The sequence below is a fragment of the Marmota monax genome, unplaced genomic scaffold (assembly GCF_021218885.2).
Source record: "Marmota monax isolate L192 unplaced genomic scaffold, Marmota_monax_Labrador192_F-V1.1 WCK01_AAM20220418_F8-fsc00005, whole genome shotgun sequence".
NCBI classification, from domain to species: domain Eukaryota; kingdom Metazoa; phylum Chordata; class Mammalia; order Rodentia; family Sciuridae; genus Marmota; species Marmota monax.
In genome coordinates, this window is record NW_026692254.1 from 1415331 (window position 1) to 1428956 (window position 13626).

Below are 13626 nucleotides of genomic sequence, written 5' to 3' on the forward strand. Positions count from 1 at the left end.
ACAATAATATTACCAAAGTCATCCTCCATTACATTACCATTTGCCTTCACATTTAAGGCAACGATGTCATCTTCAGATGAAGCCATTTGTCCTCGTTAAAACAGACAAGGCAGTTGGTATAGTCAGACTCAATTATTAAGTTGCTTGATTGATTCCAAGATAGAATTGGGAGCTGAAGCAAATGAAAGTTGCTATTAACTCCTCAGTATGTTCTCTCTTCTGCTATATCTGATGGAGGAAGAGTGCATATAAATGGACCCAAGAGGGAAGCAGAGGTAGATAACTCAGATCAATTCCCCAGGAAACAGACTCTGAGACAGAGTTTAGGGTGCTGGATGTCTACTAAGGAATCAACTCCTGGGAAAGAGAGAGGAAAGAGACAGGAGGGGGAAGAGGGAAGAAGGTGTCAGGAGTGGACTGAGCAAGATGAGCTGTGATAGAGGTCCAGTGCCAACCCCCGCTACCCCATGGGGAGCTCTGCTACAAGGGCCCCTCATTATTGCATTGATTGAACTAAGATGATCAGGCCTTTTTAATCCTTCATTGATCAGTTAGTCATAGTGGGATGTCCTAGAAGGACATGATCCTGAGTGAGATGGATCAGCAGCCAAAGATATCCTTGAAAAGGACCACAGTTGAAGGTGATCTGCTGAAAGTACCACTCAGGTTTTAGTCCCTCGATTCTAGAGAATTGGCTCTCTAGGGGGTGGTTTTCTCTCTTAGGGGATATTTTAAAATGTAAATATTTTTTAAAGTTATTTTTGTAGTTGTATATGGACAGAATGCCTTTATCTACCTATCTATTTATTTTTATGTGGTGATAAGGATTGAACCCAGGGCCTCACGTGTGCTTGGCAAATGTTCTGCCACTGAGCTACAACGCTGGCCCCTGTAATATTATGATTGTCACAACTAGAAAAATGCTACTTCTAGCTTGTGGTTAGTGTTTATAAATGTTGCTAAAAATGCACAGGACTGCCTCCAAGATCAAATAATTACCTGATCCATCAATAGTGCCAAGGTAGGAAAGCCCTGCTCTTGGACTAGTCCCTCTTTGAGACTCTGTGGGCAACATCACTGTGTCCACTCCAGGAATCATTATTAGTTCAAGATATTACTTCTTGTGGACACCATGCTCTGTTCCTTATTCTTTTTAAGACTCCTGCAAACCCTTGGAGGTGGGTCTCATGACATATCTTTACTAATGAGGAAACTCATTTGTAGTTTGGTAGGAAACTCAGAGCAATTAAGGAAACTGCCCTACCTCATGAACTGGAAGGACACTGATGTGAGATTTATAGTGGGTCTGCTTATTGAAAACATTGTATTATCTTCTGCTTTCCCATTGAAGGTGTTCAAAGCATATGACCTCCAAGTACACCCCTCCACCATCTTGACTATTCTGAGTTAAAGGTTCTGGTAAAAGAACATTTTTAATTTCCCTCTTAGAAGCAACAGATGAAATTCTGGTATGAGATATGTTGTCCCTATACCAGAAGGAGAATAAAGACCAGGAGCTGAGGCTGAAGGAAATATCTACAATCTATGCTAAACTAACCTTGTTTTCCTAGTGACTTCTCCACCCACTTGCCTACTCTACCCAAGCCCCTTTTCTTTGTCACATTTTCACAACTCACTAGTCTTTGTTCAAGTCAGCATGCATAACTCCAATAGCATCTGGGGGGTCCCCATTTCCTATGAAAGCTTCAATGCCACATTAAACTTGTATTAAATAAATTTGTATGGCTTTCTCTTGATGATCTGTGTTGTGTCAATTCAATTCTCAGCACCAGCTGTAAAATTTTAAGGCAGTAGTAGAGGAAAATTGTTGTCTCCCCTGTTCCTAGGTGGCTTGATGTAGCAGTTCTCAAACCTTTCTTTTTCTCTCATCCCAAAGGACGATGCTCACATGTTCAATTTGCTCCCATAGAATTCCTGGAGTTTGAGCTATGAGCTTACCTCTCTATATTGAACTTCAAAGGTGCAGTGGGACGTGAGTGACACAGTACAAATTATAGAGATAATCCTGAATTTTCTCTAGTTTGTATTTCAGTAGATCATTCCCAAACTCTGAACTTTTACTATGAGTAACAAGTTGCTTCCAGTGAGCTTGCAGTTGACGCTGAGAGTATGACCTCTTGGTAAACTGGGGGAATGTGTAAAGAGACAACTGTGTTCTCATAATTTGCTTCATACTCTAGCTTCTGTGTCATTTGGGTTAAACTAAGTTAGTCAAGAATCTTCTGATTCATATTCATACCTCTAGAACCCTGGTGAAGGGTAGCTGGGGGATGGCCCAAGCGTAGAGTTCTTGCTACCTGCAGCTCCACAAAATAAGTAAGTATATAAATAAAAATAACCCTGGAACCAAAACAGCTCAATACAATAAAAAATGGCATCAACTATGTCCCTGAAATTGTCCTATTTTTTTTATTGTAAACGTTAGTATTTACTAGTAAAAATTTCTGCAGAAGCAGAAAACAAAATCTATCATTTTATGAACATGTAGTTGAGCTTAATAGAGTCACTTATTACCCTCTTTAAAACAAAATCACACAAACTTTGGTGATTTCAGTAAGACACCATCTAAAAGAAATAAACATGTGGTCTATAAAATGTAATAGAAAATAAAATCCAGTACACATTAACCCAAAGATAGAAAGAAAAACAACTTAGATATTTTGTTATTAATTGTTCTTGACCTTAACAATAATGTTAGTTATTAGGGTGAACAGCAGCTACAGTTTTTACAGTCTAGCAGAGAATTTTTTTAAAAATTCTATCATTAATGCCATGACACATTTCTATATTGAGGGTTTTATACAATTTAAAAACATGAAGATGAGAAGGATTAAAACAACTTGATTGAATTTACACAGAAGTGCATAGGGAAAAGACATTGCCACACCCAGATCACTTTGTACAGTTATAAAGCCTAATTTAAAGTAAAATGTGCATTTGCATTTGTTCATCCATGATTTTGAATAATTTTTAAAAAAATATTGCTCAGCAAAATATGATATAAAATTAATTGTCAGTGAGTGTTTAAAGATCAACTCTCATAGTAAAAAAACTGCATATGTACTATATAAGTTTATTTTAAATTTTCCTGATATACAATTTACATATAAGAATAAAACACACAATAGTTTTTATTATACATTTTAAATAGACAATAGATTTTCACCAAATGCTTTTGGCAAAGTTTACCAAAATTATATTATCTGTAGCCTGGTTTCACTTGGTCCATGATACGGGACATGAATATTGACTAATGATTTCAGGTTTCTAGCCACGAAGGCAACATCATATAATACACAGCTGAGCAGAGATTCTCAGGAGCAACCATTATGTGGTATTGCCACTGTACAAATATGATAGACATAAATAATCTCCAGAGCATAAGTAATATTTAAATGTGACAAAGTAATTAGAAAGAATGAACTCTGATTATTGGTTATCTTTTTAAAAATAATCTATTTCATTGGAGATTAATGTGATGTAATTTCTTAATACTAATTGTTTAACAAATGGCTCACAAGTTTCCTGAAAATTTAACCGTTGGATTTTAAGAATTGGTGGAATTGCAGATAAAGAAAATATTTCAGTTACTCGAACATCCCTATTTCTAGTATCTCTTACTCCAGCTTATTATTCTGAGGATGCAAGTAGAGGGTATCCTATTATCAAGCAAGACAATTGTCAAGATAGATGATGTCTGGCAGAGCCTTCCTTTAAAATTTATTGTTATTTTTGTGGTTTGTTCACAGGCATTTCCCTGCATCTCCACAGGCATTTATGGTAAGTGCAGCTTTTGATGATGTTTGTATTTCTCTTTTTATTGTTAAATTGGTGGGGGGAGGAAATTTAACTGCAAAAATAAGATGTTCTCTGATGAACATATTTTATTTTGAATTAAAGAGACTTAAAATGCAGGTCAAAACCCATTAAGGAATCTCAGAGGCTATTCAGTTTCTTCTCTGTTCTTGAGTTTGTAAATCATTTAATACACTGTATCTTGAAGCCTTTGTTAAGCAAAAAATTTGTTCTACTGAGATTGACTTCTACATTGTTTTCTGTAATAAAGTCAGGTTTTATCTCAGAAAAGCATGATGTGCATCAAACCTAGCTCTATAATTATTTTGTTGCAAATTGCAAAATAATAGAAATATTAAAATGCATACAGATGCATATATATATGCATCTTCAGATTTTTACAAAATCTAAAGTGACTTGATAAAAGCAAAGAACTTTAATAAGCTATAAATATTTTTCCTTGTATTGATTGTTTTAAGTAGTGTGTGTTTCACTTTTAGATGAAACAAAAATGTCTAATTACTTGTTTTCTCTAGTCTAAAGCTCTTTAAATTTTTTATATATAGTGATATTGTTTTATGTTTTTTGTCCCAACCATTAATAAGTCTGTTTTACAATATTCAGGTAAAAATGGGGTATATTTGTCATTTTATGGTCTTCTTATTCAAGAAAAATATATTAAACATTTTATGTGCAGATCCTAGCAGGAAAATAAAATATGCAAAAACCTATAAAAGATAGTTTAAATTCATGGAAAACGTAGGAAATTTATTATTTCTAGTCTATTATTTTTCTAAGGTCTTAGAACATGGAAAATGTAGAATTCAATCAAATCACATGGTGAAGGATTTGGGCACACACTTAAAGATTTCAGGTGTACCTTCTTCCTTTCCAGATTCTACGCTAGGTATTAAGATTTTACTTTGTAGAAACAGGATATACAATGGGCTAGAAGGGGCTAACCTGGACCATCTGCACAATTATCCCTATCATGCTCATTCTTCCTGCCTCCCAAACATGTAGTTATGAATCTTAAATATTTTCTTAAAGGAAGCATTACGTGCAAAGTTTTGCCTGGAAGAGTCCAACCCTTTATTTCATCTTATCCAGAGTCAAACCAGACTATATTGCAGAAATGGTTTTCATTTTGAGAATTTTCTTTCATCCCAGTCTCAATTTTCCTTGACAAAGACCCAAATGCCTAAAACAATACTTTGCACACTGTTTTCTTTGCTTATTACCTTGTCAGATTTTTGATGTCTGTTTTATGTCTGAGAATCTTATGGTAATGTGCGAAGAACTTCAAAAGAAGAATTTATCTAACATGATATACTATTAAAAAGGGAGTGGCTAGAAAGGGAAAAAAATAAATGAAGATGAGGAGGGACCATAAAATCAGAGATTCCTGAATGGATTGTAAGACATGTATCAAATCTCAAGAGGATCAAAGTCAACTTTGATTCTCTGTAGGGCAGGGATTTCTCTCTAGAGGGAGTGATATGGCTCAAAATAGAATAACTGGTTTAGTATCCCATTGTGGTGAATGAAAGGAGAAAAGTGAAGACTATTGGTTAGGATATCAATAGAATGGGTCTCAAGAGCTAGTTTGAAGGACTACCACCAAGCAGTAACCTTAGTCATTTTCACAATGTTTTTTTTTTTGAGGAATTTTTTTTCTATTCTGATTTGTTATATATAACAATGGAATGCATTACAATTCATATTACATATATAAAACACAATTTTTCATATCTCTGATTGTATACAAAGTATATTCACACTATTTGTGTCTTCATACATGTACTTTGGATAATCATGTCCATCACATTCCACCATTATTTCTAACCTCATGCCCATTCCATTTCCCTTCCACCCCTTTGCCCTATCTAGAATTTGTCTATTCCTCCCATGTTTCCCCTCCTTACCCCACTATGAAACAGCTTGATGCTGGTTGTTTTAATGAATCATAATTATATCCATTATTTATTGGGTTGTTAGTATGTGCCCAATACTGTTAAAACACTTCATGAACTAGGTTTATTTTCAGAGTCATGTTTATTGATATATAATTTATATATGGTAAAATTTATCCCATTTACTTTTATAGTTATATAAATTTTGATAACACAAATATAAAAAATGACAACATACATATATGGATATATAGTACTACCATCAAGATACAGAATATGTTACCTTGTTCTCCTTTAGTTCTTTTTTTAAAAACAAATAGATAAATTAATTATATATTAATTCATTTAACCCAATGGATTACTAACAAAATTTGCAAAGAAAATAATTGTTAGTAAGATATTTCATGTTCATTTTCTTTGTCCTAGTAATTCTTTGGAATCTAATGTCTAATGAATGGATTGTAAGACATATATCAAATCTCAAGAGGATCAAAGTCAACTTTGATCATAGTATACCTCAATTCAGACTAGACACATTTCAAATACTCAGTGGCCTCATGTGACCAATGGCTGCCATATTGGCTCCTTTCTCCATCTTTCACCTTTTGGTGAGACATATGCTGTGTGCTGCATGATAAGTCCCCTTGTTCCATTAGAAAGGGACACAAAAGAGATGAACTTAGAATATACAAGAGTAGAGTGAGGTGTTCTATTCCTCCCTATAAGACTCTATTAGACTGTGAGATGGTTTCTACATGCTTTTGATGGGAATAGCTTCAGTCAGGTCACCTTCTCCTACAAGGTTTTCATAATGGCTCTCTCTTATTTCACCCCCTACCTCTCCAAGTTTACAGAAGGAAAGGTGCTTCATAAAATTTGTTAGTTACCCTCAACTTTGCCCTTACCTTTATAAATACCTTATTAAACAATTTTTTTACTCTGATTAGTCTTTTTCATCCTTGAATTTTGAATAATGGATTTTAAATTATAACAGAGTAAAATATACCTCATCTCATATCACAGGCAATGTATATACACATACCAGATCAATTATATATTAAAATATAACATATAAAATACCAAAACTTTTAAAGAACATATTTGCATAACTTTGTGAAGAGAAACAGAAAACAAAAAATATGAAATAAACAAACCTGAAAAATTAGATGATATTGTAGTTCAAATTTTTATGTGTAAAGAGTTGAAAGAGACATGAATTGTATTACAGGCCATTTTTGTTTATTTTTGATATTTAGCTTGACTTGGTTTCTCCTTTGGTTGATTTTTCCTTTATTGTAGTTCTTCCCTTTGCAGATTTTCATTGTTATTTTTGTTTCCTCCTTGTAGAATATTTTGCCAAGAATGTTCTGTAGTGAAGGCGTTTTTTTTTTTTTTTAAGAGAGAGAGAGAGTGAGAGAAAGAGAGAATTTTTTAATATTTATTTTTTTTTTTAGTTTTCGGCGGGCACAACATCTTTGTTTGTATGTGGTGCTGAGGATGGAACCCGGCCGCACGCATGCCAGGCGAGCGCGCTACCGCTTGAGCCACATCCCCAGCCCCAGTGCAGGCGTTCTTGCTATAAATTCTTTCAGCTATTATTTATCATGCAAAGTTTTCATTTCATCGTCAAATTTGAAGCTTAATTGTGCTGGATATAAGATTCTTGGTTGGCATCCATAATCTTTTAGAACTTGGTATATGTTGTTCTAGGATCTCCTAGCTTTGGGAGTCTGGGTTGAAAAATCTACTGTGATCCAAATTGGTCTTCTCTTATAGGTAATCTGATTTTTCTCTCTTGTGCCCTTTAAAATTCTATCCTTTTTCTGTATACTAGGCATTCTCATTATAATGTGTCTTGATATAGATCTGTTGTAATTTTGTACATTTGGTGTTCTATAGGCCTCTTGTATTTGATTTTCCAATTTATTCTTAGAAAAAAAATCTGCTATTTTTTCATTCAAGAGTTTGTGCATTCCTTTGGTTTAAATCTCTGAAACTTCCTCTATGCCTGTAAATCTTAAATTTGTTCTTTTGACGGTATCCCATAATTCTTGGATATTCTGTTCATGGTTTCTTACTATCTTCACTGTGAGGTCAACTTTATTTTCAAGATTGTATATTTTGACTTCATTGTCTCAGGTCCTGTCTTCTAAGTGATCTGGTCTGTTGGTGATGCTATCTATCTATTGAGTATTTTAATTGGCTTATTATTTCTTTCATTTTGAGGATTTCTATTTTTTTAAATATTTGTATCTCTTTCTTGAAATAATCTCTTGCAATTTGTATTTGCTCTCTTATCTCTTTGTTGGAGTGATCATTTTTTTTTGTCTGTATCTGCTCACTTAAGTTGTTCTTTAATTCCACAATCATTTTAGCTATGTATATTCTGAACTCCTTCTCTGAAATTTCACCTACTTTGCTACCTATGGATTCTATTGTTGTAGTATCTTGGTTTGTTTGGGGCACTTTCCTCCCTTGTTTTTTCATGATGGCTATGAGTTTTCCTCTCTTGCAATATAGATCTGAGGTATGACAGCTTCTGCCCTGTTGTATTATATTGTCCCTGTAGGTTACCAATACCTCACTTTTAAGGGAGAGATCAATATTAGAGCACTCATTGTACCAATGTGCAACCATATATCAGTTAGCTTCTATTTTACAGTTTTTTCACTATAATCAGAAATGATGAGTTTGGTTATCTTCTACCTTATAGTCAATAGGTTTGTGTAATGGTTTACAGTTTCTGATGGTAGAAGGGGGGCTTAGGGGATTGGCTGAGATATTGATGAGGTAGGATGTGAGAATATGGAGGTATTAGGTTATTTGACTAGGGAGAGGGTAATCACAAGAAGTTGGCTGTTAGGAGAAATAAGAGATAGGCAAGCCCACTCAAGACTCCCCGTTACCTCAGCAACAGGATAACTGTTAGCACCCCTAGTAGAGATACTTTTGGTGCAGACAGGCCCACAGGGACCTTGATGATATCTTACCAGGTCCTTATTGTGGTCCTTGATACAAGCAGTGATATTCCAGTTTTGTGGCAGTGGCAGCCTGATGTTGGGCTGTGGAGCCACGCTTTGGTGAATAAGGAACCCCAATGCAGGGTGGCTCACCTTGTATCTCTGGGTCCAGGACAGGCCTCTCCTCCCTATCTCCAGGCCGCGTTTGGCAGGTGGGCCTCTCCTCTGGATCTCGGGCCAAGGTGTCCATTTTCACCATGTCAAGGAATATGATTCTCAGACTCTAGCTACTCACCTCAATTTACCCTCAGAAGTGAGGTGCTACTAGAGTTTGCATACGAAGAGTCCCCCCCAAACTCCTATGTTAATGCAGAAGTGAAATGAATGAATTGTGAGAGCTGTGACCTAATCAGTCCATCCTACTTTTAATCCATGAACTGGGGGGTAACCATAGGCAGGTAGGGCATGACGAGAGGAGGTGGGACACTGGGAGCATGCCCCAAGTGTGCATCTTTCCTTGGCCCCCTCTCCCCTCTTTCTCAGCTTCATGGCCACCATGAAGGGAGCAGCTTTTCTTTGCCATACCCTTTTGCTATGGTGTTCTACTTCACCTTGTGCCTAGAGCAATGGACTCAGCCTAAACTAAACCATGGACTAAAACCCAGGAAATCATAAACCAAAATAAACTTTTCCTCCCCTAAGTTATTTATTATTGGGTATTTTGTTCACACCATTGAAAAGCTGACTAATATAGGTGCCACGTTAGTTAGTCCCACTGAGCCTAAAACCTAGTTTTATTTTCAGCCCCATGACATCCTGTTGCAGGATCTTTTAGATCACTCCAAGTCTCTGCAATTTATGGATCATTCAGCATTAGGCAATTTAAAAATATTTCACATGGTCTTTGTAAAGTTAAAGCTTTCTGACTCGTCTTTGGTGCTTTTTCAGGATCCACATATCATAGAACAATTGTTTTCTTGCTCTTCTTCAGATTCTTGCTCCTCTTCCTTCATTTACAAAGATTTTTTTTTTAAAAAGTCATCCTTGTATACAAAGAAAAATTTTAAAAATCAAGAAAAGCAAACTCCCAACTCTTTATAAATCATACAAGAGTAGATTCTGAGCAAGTTTCCAGAATAATCTTTTGGTCCCACTCCTTGCCCTTCTTAATCTGTACTTCAAACCTTGATAGGTTAATTTTTCAAAAATTTCACATGGTACACATTTCCCACCAGCTCAGATGCCTTTGATCACATTCCATTACTTGCAGGTTAATGTTCATTCTTCCTAGCCTGAACAATGGGCACTTTACATATCATCCTAAAGTAATGTTTTCAAAACTTGTTAGAGGGAGGAAAAGAAGTCTCTCATTGAGATATGATGAGTTGATATGCTAAGATATTTATACATGCCTTTGCCTTTGCATCTTTAAAAGGAGGATTTAGTTTGTAGCATTTTTGATGTTCTTTGATGAGAGAAATTATTAGTTTCTCAACTTTTTTTCTAGATTAGTAATTTATCCAGAATATACTTTGAGTTATTTCTTGGGACTCACCCATATGACACATCTTTGTGTTGCAATAATACACAAAGTATGATCTAACAAATCTTAGAGCATGTCATATACATAATAAGGTTCAATCCTGGGTCCTTTCTTGAATTACATACCATATACCACAAATACACCATACACACACACTCACACACATATACACACATACACACACTAATGTACCACACTCACACACACATCACTATCACAACTGGTTTCTGTCTATCCCAGTGCCTCAAAACTTAAAACATAAAAACTCAAAAAAGAAAAACATACCATGCACATCTGAACAAGTTAAAGCTTAATCTCCAGGAAATTGTCCTAAATATGCCAACATTAGTGTTATTTCTTCTGAAATCTTTAAGCATTTGTATCTAGCCAATTATCAAATGTTCCTTTATTGTTCCATGGGTTTTTGCTTATATATTCTGTACTTACAGTCAGTTTGGAATTCTGTAAAGAGTCAGGGATTCAATTGTGCATCTTCTTTACATACCTAGTGCTTAGAAATTGTTTTTATGTTTTAGCTTATACATAAAATCATGAAAATGTGTAGGGTATCATGTGATGTTTGGATACACATACACATCCTGCAGTGTTCAAAGTATGGTCAACATATACATTTTGTCTAACATCTACCACCACTTTATGGTGAAACATTCAAAATAATTTATTCTAGCTTTATGGAAAAAAACATCATTTTCTATAATCATTCTACCCAGTTGGATTTTTTTAAAGACAGAGAGAGAGAGAGAGAGAGAGAGAGAGAATTTTTTAATATTTATTTTTTAGTTTTCAGTGCACACAACATCTTTGTTTGTATGTGGTGCTGAGGATCGAACCCGGGCCGCATGCATGCCAGGCGAGCGCGCTACCGCTTGAGCCACATCCCCAGCCCTGGAATTTTTTCAGTTGGCAAAAATCTATATCTGTGGGAAAAGAAATATGTTTTAAAAAAGCATTCTTAAACTGGATATGGTATTTGTGTGTATCACAGGTTTAAACTCTGTTTAGGTAAAATGGGACCATAAGAATTTATTCAGCTGGACAGACAGGTGAGCTGGTCAGCCTATTCTGACTGCCTTAGACTGAGTGTACTTCCTGAACAGCCATCATTTCTCAGATACCTATTTGCTTTGGAGTTGCCTTCAATTTTAGATTCATGGCTACAAAACCACTGTAGTCCTAGCTATGTAAATTTTGGGTATGGCAGAACTGTCTTTTTTCCAAGAGTTTGGTTATGTGATTGCAAGAAGATAAAATATCCATGTAACTTCAACACTGAGAATTACCATCTGTAAAAACTTGAATAGCACCACTGTGTTCACAATGGACTGGGTCCTTCAGGTCCACTGCCAGCACTTTTGGGGTCCTCATGGCCACAGCAGAAACTGCATCCTCCTACTCTCCAGTTTTATGGAGGCAAACCCTTGAATGCAGAGAAATCAGCTGAACCTTTTTGCAGGATACAGACTAAAGAATTCCCACCCCGTGACTCAACCTGATTTAAGGAGGAGACACCATTAGAACAGACCCTACCTCCTTTGAAGTTCCCTTGGAAGAGGAACCATACTTTTCCACTCTGACTTTCAGCAGCTGCTGGGGCTGCTCCAGTTGTAATGTCTCCAGGATGGCTGCACAGGTCACCAGACTGCCTGCTTACACTCAGGATGAAAAGCCACATATGGCAAAATACCAAAGAGAGCCCTGTTACTTTGGGAAAAATAGATCCAGGTGAGGCTTACTGGGAATCCAGATTCCTGTTAAAATTTTGAATTGGCCTCAACGCCAGTCTCGGAGGGACATATTTGAGCTTCCCTGATGGACATTTCAGACCTTGTGCATGCCTTCAGCCCTTTGAGCTCCATTTGGACACTCTGGTGCTAATATGTTTAACAAAAGAGGCTAGACATGATACATGCCAAAGGAATTTTTACTGAGAAGCAAATAGCAAAAATAATTTCAGTCCATTTTATGATAGTTACTACAGTTAACAGATATGAAGTCCAGGGATAAAAGTGTATGTCTTGAGTATTTGAAGATTGAAAAAATATTCTCTCCAGAGAAAAAGAAAAACAAAACAAACTTGAAGTTTGCTTTCCAGGTGTAGTTTGTCATTCTATTTCAGACACTTGAGTTTATTAGCTGGAAATCTGAAGAAAAAGATAAGTGTGACATAACTTAGCTGAAGCAGCTCCCATATTTATTCATTATACTTCAGTTATTAACAAAGAAGGCCTATTTCTATCAAATCCCCTGACTTCCCTTTAGTTTCCACCAAATGCCGCCAGGCCAGGACTTTAAAATTGAAGCCTTCATTTATATCCAAATTTGCTTCTAACGGGTATAAAGGAGACCAATGTGATGTTTTGTTAACTTTCTATTTACATGGCAAATATTTTGGGGAGCATCTGTCTTAATTCAGACATGATTTGGAAAAGAAGTAAAATGTTCTCCAATGACCACTCTAGGGCCATGTCTTCCTCCGTCAGCTTTAAATGTTGAAGAATTTGAGACTATGTAATTGCTGTGCAATTCTGGGCTTTCTGGAATAGTTCTCTTATGTAATGCATTTGGGAACCAGAGGAAAATTGACAAAAATATGCACCCTTTTCTTTCATCTCCCTAACTCCTCCCCCCTTCCTCTTCCTTTCTTCTCGTCTCTTTGATATTTCCATTTGCTTTGAAAACTTCCTTTCAGGTGGTCTAATGATGACTCTTTTCCCTCTCATAAAAATCTCTTTTCTGACATCCTATTTTTTTTAATCCTTGTTAAACTATTTTCACGATAGGAAACATTATCACTCTTGGAAATCCTTGAGTTAATCACTGGCCCTCGAAGCAAAGTAACATTTAGAATCAGTGTAACTTACTTCCCTTGAGGAAATGCAGTGCTGGGACCAAACCCATTTCAATTATATCACATTTGAAAATAATTTTATGAGATAACCCTTATGAGGCAATAGAAAGTTTGAGACAACAAAATTCTGGCTATTACATTGTTTGTAACCCTCCTAGGGCTTCTGATTCAAATAGACAATTTAAATCAATGTGCTCAGGCACATATACATTGCTGGATATATTCCACAACACGTGGTACACATTCCTCTGTTGCGGTCTCAAAACTCCATGGGTCTTTAATGTAAAAAAGAAAAAAACAGTCTAAGCAAACCAAAGTATTATTTTCACATTGGAAAATAATTTCAGGTATCCAACGATAATATTCGTTAATTCAGTGTATATAATAATGACAGTAAGACCCCTAGGCAGGGTTTCTGCTGAAAGGAATAAACATTCTGAAAAACTTAGTCTTCTAGTATTGCAGATGCATTGAGAAACTACTATCCATCTCCCTATGTTCTGTTCCAACTGGACTATTTGGAGG

The 13626-nt window shown here is 35.9% G+C and overlaps 1 protein-coding gene across 5 annotated transcripts in view; it reads left to right on the forward strand.

Annotated features, from left to right (window-relative positions):
* Macrod2 (mono-ADP ribosylhydrolase 2) overlaps window positions 1–13626 on the forward strand; it is a 2042921-nt gene that overhangs the window by 1407500 nt on the left and 621795 nt on the right. For all 5 annotated transcript variants that reach the window (XM_046434337.2, XM_046434346.2, XM_046434363.2 and 2 more), the window contains one exon: window positions 3771–3801. In XM_046434337.2, the coding sequence (XP_046290293.1) occupies window positions 3771–3801 (31 nt within the window). The remainder of the gene's footprint in view (window positions 1–3770; window positions 3802–13626) is intronic.